The sequence below is a fragment of the Pelobates fuscus genome, chromosome 1 (assembly GCF_036172605.1).
Source record: "Pelobates fuscus isolate aPelFus1 chromosome 1, aPelFus1.pri, whole genome shotgun sequence".
Classification (NCBI taxonomy): Eukaryota; Metazoa; Chordata; class Amphibia; order Anura; family Pelobatidae; genus Pelobates; species Pelobates fuscus.
The window spans coordinates 92,239,794-92,257,761 of record NC_086317.1 but is presented as its reverse complement, the minus strand read 5'-3'; the positions used below and the strand labels follow the sequence as shown (position 1 = coordinate 92,257,761).

The 17,968-nt window shown below is 42.9% G+C and overlaps 1 protein-coding gene across 11 annotated transcripts in view; it reads left to right on the top strand.

Annotated features, from left to right (window-relative positions):
- The window catches only part of NCOR1 (nuclear receptor corepressor 1), a 122,278-nt gene extending 111,009 nt beyond the window's left edge, over window positions 1-11,269 (top strand). For 10 of the 11 annotated variants that reach the window (XM_063450056.1, XM_063450055.1, XM_063450058.1 and 7 more), the window contains 4 exons: window positions 2,753-2,806; window positions 3,414-3,617; window positions 5,034-5,216; window positions 9,916-11,269. In XM_063450056.1, coding sequence (XP_063306126.1) covers window positions 2,753-2,806; window positions 3,414-3,617; window positions 5,034-5,216; window positions 9,916-10,103 — 629 coding nt within the window. In that variant the 3' untranslated portion in view covers window positions 10,104-11,269. The remainder of the gene's footprint in view (window positions 1-2,752; window positions 2,807-3,413; window positions 3,618-5,033; window positions 5,217-9,915) is intronic. The other variant, XM_063450057.1, reaches the window with a different exon arrangement.
- The last annotated feature ends 6,699 nt before the right edge of the window (window positions 11,270-17,968 follow it).

Below are 17,968 nucleotides of genomic sequence, written 5' to 3'. Positions count from 1 at the left end.
AATTCAGTGTTTTTTTTTGTTTACATTTAATTTTTTTTATGTTTTTATATATATCCATTTCAGAATAATTAAAGATGAATCTTAAGTATAATTTTTGCCCAGTCTTCATTGCTATCCTAAATCCACTCTGTAATTTGTTACCTTGTTATAATTGCTGTACTCTACTTTCCTACTCGTAAACGTGATCAAAAAAGCTCTGTGATTATATGTGCCCACACAGGAAATGCATCTGAAGGATTTTCTGTCCTTGTCATCCTTTTGAGGGCTACCTGCTGAGCATAATGTTGTATACAAACTAAAGCTCGAAGAATGTGTTTTGCGTTAAAGGGGCACTCCACTACCCAATTGGAAAATAAATTAAAATCTGTGTTTAGTAGATATACCCCTAATTAAACCATTCATGTATTTAAATATACTTTTTTTTTTTAAATTAAATGTAAATCTAAAAACAGCTTACAAAACCTGCAGTTCTCTTGTCTGCTGCCATGGCAAATCCTGCCTTTCTAACCCGCCCTTAATTCCTGTGACTGTCCAATCACAGACTTCCCAAAGCAGCTCAGTGAGAAGTCTTTGCAAGGCAGGTGTTCTGTGCAATTGAGTTTATCTTTACTGAGCTAACCAAGCCAGGAAGTAACAGGAACTGTTTAAATCAAGCATGCCAAACTCAAGGCACAATTACAGCGCTACGGAATCTGATGGCGCTATATAAATAATAATAATAACACGGGCCAAATAAACAAGGTTTAAGTTTATGTGGGCCACAAAAATACTAAAACTTCAGTTTTCATAGAAACGCAGATTTATTTCAAAAAGTACAGTATAAAAAAGTTGCCTAACTGACACTGGACGTCCTCACGCTCGTAGGGCTTCAAAGTAAACAAAAGAGCAAATGTATTTGCATATAATCAATGTTTCAGTCCAACTACCTTGACATATTAAGAAAAGTTTGGTAATGGGACTGAAATGGTGAATGTAACAAATGACGTTATCTTGTTGATTTTGAAGTCTTATGAGTGTGTTCTTCACTTTTGCTGAGATCATTAATCTTTTTGATCTCGGCCAATCCAATGCTTTCCTATAGGAAAGCATTGGGTGCCTATTGTGCATGTGTGGCAAAAAGCTGCGCGGCCAATCAGCACCTCCATGCAGGCCCAATCTAATACACTGCCCCATTCCCCTATTCTAATATACTGTCCCTTAATCTAATCCTCCATCCACTCTAATTGGATACACTGCCCCTCCTCCCAGCACTCTAATTTAAAACACTGCTCCCTTCCCTCCCCCAATTTCATACACTACCCTCCACCCAATATAACACACTGCCCCCCACCCCCACACACCACTCCAATACACTGCCCTACTCCCTACCCCAATTTAATACACTTGCTCCCTCCCTCTCCCAACTTAATACAGTGCCCCCTCCCTCCTCAATTTAACACTACACAGGAAGGTCCCCCAAGCCCCAATGAACCTTTAGACGAGCTGCCTTTCTCCAGTTCCAGACCAGCTTTTCTCTGCTCAAGCTGGCCTGCAGCAGCATGCTATGGGCCGTGGAAGGGAAGGCCAAAATTAGACTGGAAATATCTTTGCAGCCACAACACAAAGTGGCCCCCAGGGCAGGTGGGCTGCAAGTTTGACATGCTTGCTTAAAATGGTTACTACAACCACAATGACCACTTAATGGTGGTAGGAGTCTGGATGTACATGTATCCAGAAATATATTGTCTTTTGTGCAGGGGGGCCAGTTACATCTGCTCACACATGACTTTAGCAGCCCAGAACTCTGTTCTGAACTACGTAATCTATATTCTGTGCATATTTTACATCTGTCCAATAAAATCTCCTGGTTAAAAAGGGTTAAACTTACCCCTTTGTCCTTTTACTTTCATAATATGAAACCCCACCTGCTCAGAGTAACTTAAATTATTGCCTCTAAATGTCTTCTGCATCAGTTAAATTTGTATTTTCTTAAGCAGTGTACAAGCTTTATGTAACAATGGTTCAACTGTGTGTTTCAGATCAAAATATTCTGCTCTTACACTGAAACCTTTGATATCTTCCTCTTATTATTTTTTGCAGAATTGAATGTAGTTATATTCTATTTATTATTTGTACAACTGAACAATAGCTAGCCGCACCAGACAGCTTGTGTCTCTGTGCATATTGGCTCCCTTTAGACCTCATATACTCTATTTGCTGAATTGAAGAAAATAGTTCAGCATGTGCTTGAGTAGTGTGTGGTAAACATGCTCCTAAAAGACTAATATTTTTACAGCATTACTGCCCATTTTAAAAGGGTCGGTTTTTTGATCTGTACATCGATAAAACCAAAGTCAAACAAGATACATACTTTTATAGTTGTGTTTTAAATGTTGTGGGGGTTTTCTATAGGTTTTAATTAACTGTTTATGTAACCGCTTTTGTGCCATTTGCTATAGAGACAGCCACATGTTTGCACACGCAAAACACCACTTTCTATAAAACAAACGATTGTGGTGGTACAGGCATTTGTGCATTTTACTAGCAATATTATTTTTTTGTATTCCAAATAAGTGTTGTGAAACTGTACTTTCTTGTAGTATATTTTATTTAATAAAGTGAATGTGTTCCCTGATCATTCTCTCCATCCATATGAAATGTTGCTTGGTATCCATGATTTATTTTTTAATAATGTTTAGTCTGCTAGTCTTAAATGCTGTTAGCCAAATTACTTTTTGATTAATTTAATGAAAATATAATTCATATATTACAGCAGCTGCTCAGCCAGGAACCGAGATATTTAACCTGCCAGCAGTCACTACATCTGGTAAGATCACAGATCTATGGATGCCATTTAGGGATATCCATAAATCCTAAAGTAAAACATTTTAAATAAAGTGTTATGTCTTGATCATTGAGATTTCTTTGGTGTATAGTTTGTGTGCGTCGCCTTTCATTTCTGAAAGCATTATTTTGCTGCATGTGCAAGTTAGTACTTGTCCTTGAAGTATAGCATGACTTTGTAGAGAAGTATGTATTTTTCTGTATCACAATCTAAAGTTCAGATATGTTATGCTTGTATTTAAATTGTAAACACTGTTGGGGTTAGGTTTTTTTGTGGGTTTTTTGTTATGCATCAGTTACTCACCATTGCAAGCCTGGAGAGTCCATCGCACACTAAATTTCTACTTGCCAGGACTATTTTTTTACTCTCTGATGACTAGCGAACAATGGAAATTTTGAGCCCTGATGAGCTAATTTAATACCCAGATTTTTCTTGTACAATTTCTTATTTTGTGACCTATGTCAAATGATTTGTCCATTCAGTCTTTACTGCCTTTTACTGGAGTATATTGTGTTTGTCTTTGAATAAGCCCTATTTCATTTATCAATTTATAAGATTTTCATTGTTTTACAATCACATTGTTTCTTAGGTTCCATCAGCTCTCGGAGTCATTCCTTTGCTGATCCTGCTAGCAACTTGGGTCTGGAGGACATTATTCGCAAAGCTCTAATGGGCAATTTTGATGATAAATCAGAGGATCATGGAGTGTTGATGGGAGTTGCTCAAGGAAACTCTTCAGGATCTTCTAACAATGAGTCTCGCAGAGAAGATGCAAACCCTTCACCCAACTCAGGTTGGTATAAGGAAGCCTTTTTCATTGTGACTTTTAAGAGGCGGTCTATGCACCATAAACATTCACTGCTCATGAATTTATTTTATGACAATTTTTTTTGTTTGTTTCTTGTTTTGTTTTTTACAATATTTTTTTCTTAAATGTTTATTTTGTATGGATAAATTATAAACAAAGCATACAAATTTTAACCTAGACAAAGCTCCAAAATCCACTTTAAAAAATGCATTAACTGGTAAGATATTGATAGTGACCACTTTCAACGTTTCTGGCAATTGCTGGGAAGATAAAGAAGATAAATATAATATATAAGATTCATGACTGTGCAATTGAACCCTGCTGGTAAAGCCTAGTTGGGTGGAAATAAACTAAAAGAAAAATGGAGACAGAACAGACAAGAAAATAAAGACAATTACTTTTTGTCTTAACACATCTAAACAGGTGTTTCTTCAAAGAAGTAAAGAAGTCAGTCAGATTAGTATTGAGCTTGTATGATCTGCCACTATTGTATACAGCGAGATTCTTAAATTAGCTCTGGCAGACGTATTCTTTTTACAGATATGAAATATAGAGGGATATACTTGTTAATAATAAGAGAGAAAAGGCCACAAATTAGCTCTTTAGTGCACATTTCACAGAAACATTTGATGTATGTGAATGAAAGGGAGCAGTAAAAATATGTCCCTCCCCCTCTTCTTCTCATAGTACAATACCTGCACATTGTAAGAGTCTAGAGCTTGAGGTTTTAAAAAAATTAATGTCTGAATTTAAACATTCCTTGCCAGTGCTTCACACATTAATTCATAGGCATTATAACGATAATTTTGTAAACTAACAAAATGCTACTGTTTGTATAAAACTAAACAAAATGAGGGCTGTGCCTGAGATGGGAGGATTACGGAAATGGTGTGTTTTTAATGGGAAATAAAGAGGCTGTTAACAGCTTGTATTGTATTTTTTTTTTGTTTTTTTTTGTTTTGTTTTTTTGGCTCACTCATTTTTTCTAAGCCGTGAGATAATTTTTTCACCAGAGCAAGTCTTGGCTGCTTCATGGACACTTCCCGTACACCTTTTGCTCAGCACTCTATAGTATTCACATGTTGAGAGAAGGAAATTGATAATCATAACTGGAGTATCTTTGGAATATCTGTGGTTAATCTGATTCTCTAAGGTTATTTGCTGCCAGGTGACTGAATTGTATTGACCACATTCATTCACCACAGTCATCTGTAGCTCCAGGGGTTTTGTTTTGTTTATTTATTTATTTATTTGTTCCTCCGCTGGTAATATAAGGAGGTCATCTTTCATTACCTGTTATTGGAAGGGCTTACAATTCTTTAATGCATAGTCTTAGCACCAGCTATTGTGCTCGTTTTGCCCTTTCAGACTACCTTTTATACAAAGTTCTCCATGTTACAGGCGGAGGAAACACCAAGCAAAAGTTGATAAGCAAACCTGGCAGCCGCAAAACGAAGTCCCCCATTTCTGGCAGTCAGGCATACATGGGGGCTGAACGGCCCTCTTCTGTCTCCTCAGTTCATTCAGAAGGAGATTACAGGCAGGCACCAGCATGGGCCTGGGAAGACAGACCTTCTTCCACAGGTGAGAGAGTGAGAGTGCAGAGTGCATCAGCTTTACACTGCCCACTCCAACGCATTACCATGAGTTTGGTTTCTACAAACTCCATATGTATAAAGTATTTAAATCAACACTATTTCTTTCTATTCATCGAGTTTGGAAAATATAGTTTGTTTATGAATGTTAAATATAATTTGTGTGGCAAATTTAGAAGGAAATTATATTTATATATATATAACTTTCTTGGTTTGTGCTCTGCAAGTAACTCCAAGCCTCAATAGCAAGCCAGTAACCAACCTCATGCTGATGGGTTGCATTAACAACAAAGGAGTTGTTGATGAGTGGTTCACTGGCTGTGCATCTCTTCCTGAGTTGTTTCAAAGCTTTTGTATACAGCAAATATAAACTCCAAGGAATCCAGCAAAGTTCGGACTAAGTTTCATAGTCGTTTATATTTTGCTTTGTAATTGATCATTTATTTGATTAGATTTTTTATTTTTTTTTTTATTTAAAAGTATGAAATGTATTTCCACTTATTTGATTATTTTTTATTACAATATTATGCAACCATTCTAGTAAAGGAAGACTCCACAACACATTTTTTTTTTTTTTTTTTTTTTTTTTTAAACCGTTCACAATTTTATATATATTCTCCTTTAGTTTTCATTGTGGGTATTTCTTAAAAAATAAATGTTTGCAAAAGCTTCAGAACTTCTGCCTGCAGCCATTGCAAGCCCTCTCCTTTTTCCCTGGCACAGACTTTCAGATGTTCTAGGGAAACAGCCAATCACAGGGCTTCTCATTGAGATGCCTCTGATTCTCGGCTACGTGCACACTTTCCAGCATTTCTTGGTAGGGTGGGGGGACACGAGCTGGAAAGTACAAATTCACCATGGGCTCATAGGTGTAATGAGTCCTGTGGGTGTCTGGCTCACTATGACTGGGGGTGGGGAATTGGCAGAGCTCGCCTTTCACTTCTGTTGGCTCAGTGGAGAATGTTCTCTTTTCATGAAGCTTGGCACTTGTATAAAGTGCAGTTAATACTCCTAACACATAAAACGTTCCAGTGAAATCTGCACTTTTAATCAGCCTGGGTAGTCAACAGGGTTGGGCAGTGCATGTACTTTAATTTATAGCTGTCAAAGAACAGCACACAGTTTCAATAGGGAATAGGGTATCAGCAGTCAACATCTATCTGTGCGCTACTGTAGTGGGGTGACAATGGATGTTAACAACAATTCTGTTGTTCACAGAGAAAATAACAGTGCTGAGACTCTCCCTTGGTGGTCCATGTAGGGCCGGAACTATGCTCGGTGCCTTCACGGACCAAAGGGGAGATCAGAGGTCTCCCTCACTGGCACTATGCTGGCAGCCGTCAGGGGAGGGAGAGGAGACCTCTGAGCACTTGCTTGCAGCTCTGTCATGTCTCCTCTTGCAAGTTCGGATCGTTGCCGTGGTTACCATGGCAATGCTTCATTCTCGCGAGAGTGAACTCTAGCCCTAGGAGCTACAGTTTACTCCCCACTAAAACCTTCAGGGATTCTGCACCGGACCACCAGGGATTCACAATCAATATCCTCCCTCCCTGGGCAAAGGTAAGAAGGGAGGGGGGATATAAAGTATGTTTTTTTTGTTTTATTTTTGTTTTTGTTTTTTGTTTTTTTATGAAAAAAAAGTATTTGTTTTAATCAGCCTCCTTCCCCAACTACACACACACACACACTGCCCCCAAAGCCTCCTGTACACACACTGCCCCCCCTATACACATACTGCACTACTTACTCTGGGAGGGCGCCACGGCACTCCTGGCACCATAACCATTACAGAGAGTTGTGGTTATTGTGCCAGGATTTTTCTTTAATCTGAGTGCCCCCTCGATATTAGGCTCAAGTTTGCTACTAAAGGAGGGCTTTAATAATATATATATATTCCAAGCTTTTGCACTCCTACCTCCAGCCAAATTATACCAGGTGCCAATTTTTTTAAATTTTAAGTATTTCAAATGTAGAGAAACACCAGCACTCCTGGGCGGGGCCGGACCGCCGAGCTGGACGGTCACAGGCAAGCAGAGCTCCTGCAACTCCATACTCAAAACGTCCAAAAACTCTTTAAAAAAGTCTTTAAGAAGACAAACAGACCGACAGTATTGGTACCTACAAAAAGGGGACGGCTGTATCCAGGGAGAGGCTGGCTCACGAGCTACAGTCCCCTGGAGGAGAGATCCTCGTACGGCGATCTGAGGGCTTTTCCGGCAGTGAGTGGGGCAGAAGGCCGCTGCCCCACTATCCTGCTACACAGCGCCCAACCTGAGACGGGAATCTGGAAGGACTCGGCCCCGTCCCCCCCCCTATGGACCGGGGGTGTGATCAAAAATAAAGAATTTTAAAAAAAAAGAAAAGAAATACCAGCACTCCTGAGTTTGCAGATAGTTATTCCTTTATTGTCACAAGTAGTCAATGTTTCAGTTCCTCATTTGGAACGTTCATCGGGACATAGAAACTTATCATATAGATAGAGGCTTTTATACACTACATACAAATTCGTAAATTAAATAATTACTCACCACCCCAGCTGCTCCTCGTCTGGTGGGTTGGTCTAGGTGCTCCAGAGACCAGGCACATATCCACAACACCTGGGAATCCCGCCCTCACATTTGGTCCATCCGGCGTAGTTGCGTAACCAGGGCAACCGCTGATGCTCCTCGGCGATTGGCCGCCCGTACGCATACTGACGTCGTAGGGAGATTCACTCCACAAGACAATCCGGAAGGTCCACCCACCTGCTGACGTATCCCGGGATGCGTCTCCATGACTACTGGAGCATGCCACTCCCCCAGATCCTCCTACAAACAGATAATAGTAATGAGCCCCAATAGAAGAAAGAAGACATCTATTCACATAATAATTCTCTCTAAGCAGAAACTATAAACTGTGGATAGAAACATAGAATGCAAAAACATAGGATACACACAGTACCATCCCTTCTTTAGTTAGTGGTTCTTCACAGTAAAATTGAAAATGGAGCAGACAATAAATACATGTCAAATCAGTGCTAAAAATCATAAATAAAGTGTGTGTCAATGCTACTGCTCAATAGCAAAAGACATAAGTAAATGCATGTGTGCATCTTAATATGAATTTTAAATAAAAAAAACCCAAAAAACCCTATCTGGGGTGGTGAGTAATGAATTTACTGATTTGTTTGTCCTGTATAAAAACCTCTATCTGTATGATAAGTTTCTATGTCCTGATGAACGTTCCAAATGAGAAACTGAAATATTTGACTACTTGTGACAATAAAGGAATCACTATCTGCAAACCCAGGAGTGCCGGTATTTCTCCTGGGTTTGCAGGATATAATAGTCTTTCCCCGACAATAAGCAGGATATAATCGTCTTTCCTTGTCAAGACCGGGTCTTATTATAATTCTTGCCCTAAAAAACGTACTAGGGCTTATTTCCGGGCATGTCTTATTTCAGGGAAAAAAACTTGGCAAGCATGTGCATAAAAGCAGGTCTACATTCTGTCTGGGGAATTCCCCCAAGCATAGACCAGTTCACTAGGGCATGGAATCCGATGAGATCATCAATAAAAGTGCAGATTTTATTTATTTTTCTTGAAAATAAATTAAACATGAACACTAACTTTGGCCAGGGTGGTTACTAAAAAAAATGTCCAGACTTATAATGGGGGTAATTGTCATTCCTGGGCCTCCATACAGTCTCAAAGTCAACATGGTCCCAGCAAACCAGTTAAGAAAATTTCAATCTGTAAAACCTGAAATGGGCAAGCTCTTTATTTGACCCTGTAACTTTCCAGAACACCATGGAATATGTACATTGTGGGCATCGTTGTACTCATGGGACATCACAGCATATAATTATGTGTGTGTTATTGCAGCAAAAACTAACCTTATTATGGCATTCACAGTAAAACAAAAACATGCAGAACTTTGAAAATGACAACATTTCTGAATATTTCACACTTTTGTTTTAGATTTTATTCATTATTTATCATATGTAAATATTTGATGTGAAATGAAAGCCCTATTTATAAGTGTGGGTGAACCTAATATGAAAGTAAATTCTGGTTGAACATACACATACTTAAATTCTAGCTTTTCTTTTGGTTCAGAACTTGAACCTTAAGAGGGGTTAAGCTAAAGTTGTTTGGATGCCTATAGTGTCCCTTTAAATCACTTTTGTTTCTGTGTATGCAACCCTAGCCACTCCTTCCTTGCCTGTTACTCACACAGACTGCCCAAAAAAAGTCGTTTCATTTCAATCCGATGTTAACTTACTTTAGAAGTATTTACTGCCTGCTCTGTTAATTGAACTTTAATCACATACAAGAGTCTCCTGCAGGCTATTAACAGAGCAGGAGATGAGAAATTCTAAATTATATTTCTCTCAGGAAGTGTGTAGGGAGACTGTAGGTCACTTGCAGGGAGGTGTGACTCCTTGCATACTCAAAGAGCTGTATAAACAAAGTGATTAAACTCTCAAATGGCAGAGAACTGAGCAGTGAGACTGCAGGGGCATAATATATACACCAAAACTGCTTCATTAAGCTAAATTTTTTGGGGGCCCACAGCATCTCTTTATTATTATTTTTATTTGTTATGTTCTGTTGCTATACCTTTATTTTATAGGTTACCTATAATTAGAACTAAATACAACATATTTATGTAGTGTTTATTTACACTTTTTGCTCTTCTGTTGCAGGTTCTACCCAGTTTCCATACAATCCCCTGACTATGGGAATGCTGAGCAACACCCCTCCGTCTTCTATGTCATGTGCACCACCCTCCATGACTCAAAGTACTGGTCACCAGCAGAGCCGGATGTGGGAACGAGAGCCAGCACCTCTCCTGTCCTCCCAGTATGAAACCCTCTCAGACAGTGACGAATGAAACTATTTGGACATTGCAGAGAATATATGATGGTGTGTGTATATATAAGGATTCCAACAGCATACTCTCGATTCTTAGCCTAAAAGACTTTTCCTAAAGCATACCTCAGGCTGGGGAAAAAAATGGACACCTTCCAACACAGGGATTTAAAAGCCGTGTATATTATAGAAGTGTATTGGCCTGCATTGCCCAGGCCTATTGGCAGAATGTAATTAATACAGAGCTGATGTTCTACATTAAATATGTAAAGATGTTTTAAAGAGATAAGTGGACAGTTGGACAAATTACCAATTTACAGCTATTTGTAAAGAAAACCTTTAACGTCTTTAATTCATTATTTTTGTAAATATTTGCAGTGGTTTATTTTTCCCTTTTGCTATAGTATCTGGTGTATGTATGTTTTAAATGATGCATCGGCCCATGAGACACTTTTTTTGTCATTTTCTTTTTTCTTCAAGTGTTAAACTTTTCCCAAGCTTGCCTCCTTCACGCTTTTGGTGGCAAAGGGGCACAAAATGTACTCCATTTCACAAATTGCCCCTCTGCCACTCAAAGGCTTAACACTGTCAGTGCAAGAGCAGCAAGCAAAGCATTGTTTGCCCCTCTGGCTCTAACAGAGTTAATGGCATAGTGCCACAACTATTTAACCCGCACCTTACGATGGTAGGTCTAGCTCAGATTAAAGGCTGCCATTTTCTGTTTAGTGTAAGAAAAAAGATCCTTCTGAGCCACCAATGACTATACTTTAAAAAAAAAAAAAAAAAAGTAGAGGAAGTATCCTCTTTTTAAAGCCTTGAGTTTCAGCACCTAAAATTTGAGACATTGCCTCATTTTCCCTTTACAGTACAAGGTTTTTAATATTCCTTTTAATGAAATTTTAAAGTATGAACGAAGCTTTGCTGCACTAACAATGACCATTGCAAACTTGTGTCTGTGAATTTTAGGTTCTGGGTGGTTTTATCCTCTGCAGGAATATATTCCCCAGGGAAAATAATAGATATATGTGTATAGGCAGAATTGTCACCAATCTTAAAATTGACAGGTTGGTACTATAGATGCTTTTTCTCTTTCTCTCTTTCTCTCTCTCTTTTTTTTTTTGTCTTCTTCACAGCTTCAATTAATTCTATACTTAAATTGTAATAAAACTGGTTTCCTGCAGAAAAAAATATTTCCGACCTTTATTCAGTTTTTGTCCGCCTATTTTTTTTTTTTTTTTTTAAATCATTTAATTAACTATCAGTAAAATTTACTGTTAAAGCATAATGTCCAATGTATCTCCACAAAAATCTATTTCGTACTGCTGAATTCATGAGTGGCAAGCTTCTTGTCACTTATGTACACTCAAGTACAGGTAAATGGATCTCTGGGTAGGAATATGGAAAATGTATTACATTTTTGAACAGTATGTGCAGATTTATAAAGGAAAAAGGAGTAAAATAGTAAAAGCAGTGTAAAAACTACAATAGTATAGTAATGGTATAGTAAGAGCCTTGCAAAAACTACAATTTAAAGATATATAGAATCGTGCAAGTTACTTTACCTGCCTTGTTTACACAACCATGACTTTGGAATGTTTAATGGAAGAAGGCTTTAATTCTGAAAAGGCTATAATTGTGAAAATAGCTTGGCTAATTGTTGGGGGAAACATTGTAGACATTTTTTTTAGACCACTCTAGTTTACACATTTTTCTCAATTTTTTTTTGCATTTTCAAAAGAGGGGAGTATAGTCTTTACATTTCTATATGTATGAGTATATTTCATGCAATACCTCCCACTGTGAATGAATTGTTTGATACAGTAATGAACAGTTACAGGGGAGGTAAAAACCAATAATACATGTAGATATTACTAGGCAAAGTCATGAAGAATCACATCATTTAGATTGGTTAAAAAAAATATATATCAGTATTAACCATAGAAATTGGGGCAACTACTAAATTATATATAAGTAGGCAATGTAGGCCAACAACAGGAACTACATGCAAATTAAAATAAAAAAATATTGTAAATAGTGCTGTAACGGATCGCCTGGCACCCCGACTGGGTACCTCCGTTGAAGGATGCTCCTAGCGCTCCTGAGGACTTCAAGCACTGCAGCAGACACCACAACCACCGACTCTGAGAAGCATAGGAATCCTCTCTAGCATATGAATGCTGTATACAGCCGAATAGGAAAAACCATACGATAGGTTTACACTCCTAGCAGTCAAACTGGAACAGCATACCACGAATCCTCCCCCCAATAATGAGACGACACTCCACTTTGAGGGTTAAGCAGGAACTCTGGACTGGCTCATCCAGCCTGGCTTTTATTTCCAACTCACACATACAGGCCACACCCAGGGGGAGGCATAAAAGAACCAATGACATAGATGTTACCTCCCACACATCCCCTCCCCTTAGTGTGACACATAATCCCATTATGCATACAGTGTAAAATATACTTTTACACAACTTTCATAACTTTAAAACCATACATCACATTCACATAAAAATACATATCCACTATCAATCCATTCAGGGGAACAACATATTAAAAAATGGCATGAATCCGACCAGGGGTTCAAAAGTTACTAAAAGTATCTTTTGTTCCTTTCTGGCTGGCAGAAAAACATCCCCACAATGCACCCTGGTTTCCTCCCTTCTGCCCTGGAGTTAATTGGAGAAGTAATCCAATTACCCAGGACTAAAGGCAGACTCCATTAACCACATGGTTGCAAAACGACATAAAACACTTTAAAATACATAAAGTCACATTTACACATAACACACAGACATTTCGCCTATCCCCAGATAGCTGGGATCTGCACGCACAAAACTACCAAATAGCGCGCAGATCCTACTCACACAGTACAATTGCCATGGAGCTAAAGTCTTTCCCATAGTCTTTCATTATATGAATAGGCTCCATGGTATGGCTATCTGGGGTATCACATTCCCATAAAGTCTGGTCCAAAGGCAAGAGGCGGGCAATCAGCCCCCTCCAAGGACACGTGGCGAGGTCGGTTTCGCCACAGGTATTGTTACCCAAAGTCTCAATATGTCCCCAGACAGTTCTTAAAGGGCCAGCAGCAGTACAATAAAATACCATTCACTGTACTTAAAGGGCCAGCAGTCGCACAATAAAATACAATATGCCCCAAATAATCCAGGGGCCATAGTCAGCAGGTAGGAGGCGGGCAAACAGGCTTCTCCAGTGGCGAGGTTGGTTTCGTCACATTTCTCCCCTTTTCCAAACAGACTCACAGGGTACCTGACCTCTTGCCGGTCAGTGCCCTTGTTAGTCCAGCAGCCCACCCACAAAACAGGAACAGCAGTACAGCCCACCCACAATAAATGGTTATTACACCTGAGTAAGGGAAAAACTTGTCCAGGTCCAGGTGCCTCACCACGGCTGTGTGGGGGACTGGTAGGCTGTTTTGGTGGGTTGCTGAGTGGGCAGAGGCCAGCGGTACTCTGCCCTGGTGCCAGCACTACCACGGGAGTAGTCGGGTTGGAGCCTGGTTGCTGGAGACCGACTGTCTCCCCTTTAGCTGCGCAGCTCTGCTGTTGGAGACCGATTGTCTCCCCTTTGGATACATAGTTCCGCTGTTGGAGGGGGAGACCGACTGTCTCCCCTTTGGCTAAGCAGCCTTGTTGCTGGGGGACAGGACTGACTGTCCTTACACCCTGTGCTGTAGGTGCAGAGACCGTAGTCCCATCTGCACAGTTGTGGGGCTTACAGTCTCCCCCTGGTACATTAAGCTGCCGCTGGGGAGAGGTGGTAACCAGCTCCTCTCCCATTAGAACACCCTGCCGCTGGGGAGAGGAGGTAACAATCTCCTCTCCCATGCATACTTTCATACTCTGGGGAGGGAGACCGACTGTCTCTACTCCCAATACATGGTCCTGCTGCTGGGGAAAGGAGACTGGGCTCTCTCTTCCCTGCGGGACACTCTGCTGCTGGGGAATGGAGACTAGGCTCCCAATTCCCGGCACCTCCCTCGGCCGCTGGGGAATGGAGACGGAGCTCTCTATTTCCGGCACATCCCTCGGCCGCTGGGGAATGGAGACTGAGCTCTCTATTCCCTGCACATTACGGATCCGCCGCTGGGGAGAGGTGGTAGCAAGCTCCTCTCCCATACATACTTCCATACTCTGTGGAGGGAGACCGACTGTCTCTACTCCCAATACAGTGTCCTGCCGCTGGGGAATGGAGACTCGGCTCCCAATTCCCGGCACATCCCTCGGCCGCTGGGGAATGGAGACTGGGCTCCCAATTCCCAAAAGATCATGCTGCCGCTGGGGAGGGAGGACGGCCCCTTCAGCTCCCTGTAACTTGGGCGCAGAGACCACGGTCCCATCTGCGCTGGGGTGGGGCTTACTGTCTCCCCTTGATGTGCTAAGCTGCCGCTGGGGAGAGGGGGTAACAAGCTCCTCTCCCTGCACCGTAGACTGCCGCTGGGGAGCAAGAACAGCACCTTCAGCTCCCTTCACTTCACACTGCCTTCCTGGCACATTACTTTGCTGCTGGGGGGCAGGAACCACAACCTCTGCCCCCTGTAACTCAGCCTGCCGCTGGGGAGGAAGGACGACACCTTCGGCTCCCTGTAACACACACTGCCGCTGGGGAGGAAGGATGACACCTTCGGCTCCCTGTAACTCACACGGCCGCTGGGGAGCAAGGACAGCACCTTCAGCTCCCTTCACTTCACACTGCCTTCCTGGCACATTACTTTGCTGCTGGGGGCAGGAACAACAACAACCTCTGCCCCCTGTAACTCAGCCTGCCGCTGGGGAGGAAGGACGACACCTTCGGCTCCCTGTAACTCACACGGCCGCTGGGGAGGAAGGACGACACCTTCGGCTCCCTGTAACTCACACGGCCGCTGGGGAGGAAGGACGACACCTTCAGCTCCCTGGGGTACACATTGCCGCTGGGGAGGAAGGACTGCACCTTCCGCTCCCTGGGATACACACTGCCGCTGGGAAGAAAGGACTACACCTTCGGCTCCCTGTAACACACACTGCCGCTGGGGAGGTTGGGGCCGAATGGAGCTAAGGAAGCGGTGGTAGTCCTGCTCCAAGGCCCACTCCCGATTAACTCGGTAAGCGAGGTCTTGTCCCAACTCAATAACTGAAGGCAAGGGCAGCATCTTTTTCCGGTACCGATAAATAGCCCAGTACCGTGACACCTCTGGACTCCCAAAGTCCTCATCTTCCTGCATGGCCCTGAGCAACAGGCCGGGACCATAGTATCCCTCCCCCTCTGGCTGGACCTCCTCTGTCACCCAGGTGTCTCGCTGGACTGCGTACCACCACAGCGCCCGGTATGAGTCATCCCGTATCACCTCTCTCTGAACTAGGAACTCAAGGTATCTTACCCACTCCGTCAAGGGTTGTTCTCCCAGGATTCCCATCTGCTGGGCCACTTGTTGCTGCCAGCGCTGTGCTCTATTTGGAAGCTTCTTCCTCCGCCGCAGCTGTGCGACCTCCAGGGACTCCTGCCAGAGCTCTTGCATTATAGTCTCTCTATAACTCTTTTTCAGTGTGCCTTGCAATCTCCGCTGGAACTCCTCCACGGATGGGGTCGCTGTGTAGGGGCTCCCAAACTCCATGCTGCTGTGAACAGGGGCGCTGTACAGATACTAGCGTTGCCCTCAATTGTAATTCCAAACGTTACCAGTGTCTCCGAGCTGCTTCTCCTCGCACTAGGACGCCATCCCACCGCTGCCACCAATGTAACGGATCGCCTGGCACCCCGACTGGGTACCTCCGTTGAAGGATGCTCCTAGCGCTCCTGAGGACTTCAAGCACTGCAGCAGACACCACAACCACCGACTCTGAGAAGCATAGGAATCCTCTCTAGCATATGAATGCTGTATACAGCCGAATAGGAAAAACCATACGATAGGTTTACACTCCTAGCAGTCAAACTGGAACAGCATACCACGAATCCTCCCCCCAATAATGAGACGACACTCCACTTTGAGGGTTAAGCAGGAACTCTGGACTGGCTCATCCAGCCTGGCTTTTATTTCCAACTCACACATACAGGCCACACCCAGGGGGAGGCATAAAAGAACCAATGACATAGATATTACCTCCCACACATCCCCTCCCCTTAGTGTGACACATAATCCCATTATGCATACAGTGTAAAATATACTTTTACACAACTTTCATAACTTTAAAACCATACATCACATTCACATAAAAATACATATCCACAATCAATCCATTCAGGGGAACAACATATTAAAAAATGGCATGAATCCGACCAGGGGTTCAAAAGTTACTAAAAGTATCTTTTGTTCCTTTCTGGCTGGCAGAAAAACATCCCCACAATGCACCCTGGTTTCCTCCCTTCTGCCCTGGAGTTAATTGGAGAAGTAATCCAATTACCCAGGACTAAAGGCAGACTCCATTAACCACATGGTTGCAAAACGACATAAAACACTTTAAAATACATAAAGTCACATTTATACATAACACACAGACATTTCACCTATCCCCAGATAGCTGGGATCTGCACGCACAAAACTACCGAATAGCGCTCAGATCCTACTCACACAGTACAATTGCCATGGAGCTAAAGTCTTTCCCATAGTCTTTCATTATATGAATAGGCTCCATGGTATGGCTATCTGGGGTATCACATTCCCATAAAGTCTGGTCCATAGTCCAAAGGCAAGAAGCGGGCAATCAGCCCCCTCCAAGGACACGTGGCGAGGTCGGTTTCGCCACAGGTATTGTTACCCAAAGTCTCAATATGTCCCCAGACAGTTCTTAAAGGGCCAGCAGCAGTACAATAAAATACCATTCACTGTACTTAAAGGGCCAGCAGTCGCACAATAAAATACAATATGCCCCAAATAATCCAGGGGCCATAGTCAGCAGGTAGGAGGCGGGCAAACAGGCTTCTCCAGTGGCGAGGTTGGTTTCGTCACATTTCTCCCCTTTTCCAAACAGACTCACAGGGTACCTGACCTCTTGCCGGTCAGTGCCCTTGTTAGTCCAGCAGCCCACCCACAAAACAGGAACAGCAGTACAGCCCACCCACAATAAATGGTTATTACACCTGAGTAAGGGAAAAACTTGTCCAGGTCCAGGTGCCTCACCACGGCTGTGTGGGGGACTGGTAGGCTGTTTTGGTGGGTTGCTGAGTGGGCAGAGGCCAGCGGTACTCTGCCCTGGTGCCAGCACTACCACGGGAGTAGTCGGGTTGGAGCCTGGTTGCTGGAGACCGACTGTCTCCCCTTTAGCTGCGCAGCTCTGCTGTTGGAGACCGATTGTCTCCCCTTTGGATACATAGTTCCGCTGTTGGAGGGGGAGACCGACTGTCTCCCCTTTGGCTAAGCAGCCTTGTTGCTGGGGGACAGGACTGACTGTCCTTACACCCTGTGCTGTAGGTGCAGAGACCGTAGTCCCATCTGCACAGTTGTGGGGCTTACAGTCTCCCCCTGGTACATTAAGCTGCCGCTGGGGAGAGGTGGTAACCAGCTCCTCTCCCATTAGAACACCCTGCCGCTGGGGAGAGGAGGTAACAATCTCCTCTCCCATGCATACTTTCATACTCTGGGGAGGGAGACCGACTGTCTCTACTCCCAATACATGGTCCTGCTGCTGGGGAAAGGAGACTGGGCTCTCTCTTCCCTGCGGGACACTCTGCTGCTGGGGAATGGAGACTAGGCTCCCAATTCCCGGCACCTCCCTCGGCCGCTGGGGAATGGAGACGGAGCTCTCTATTTCCGGCACATCCCTCGGCCGCTGGGGAATGGAGACTGAGCTCTCTATTCCCTGCACATTACGGATCCGCCGCTGGGGAGAGGTGGTAGCAAGCTCCTCTCCCATACATACTTCCATACTCTGTGGAGGGAGACCG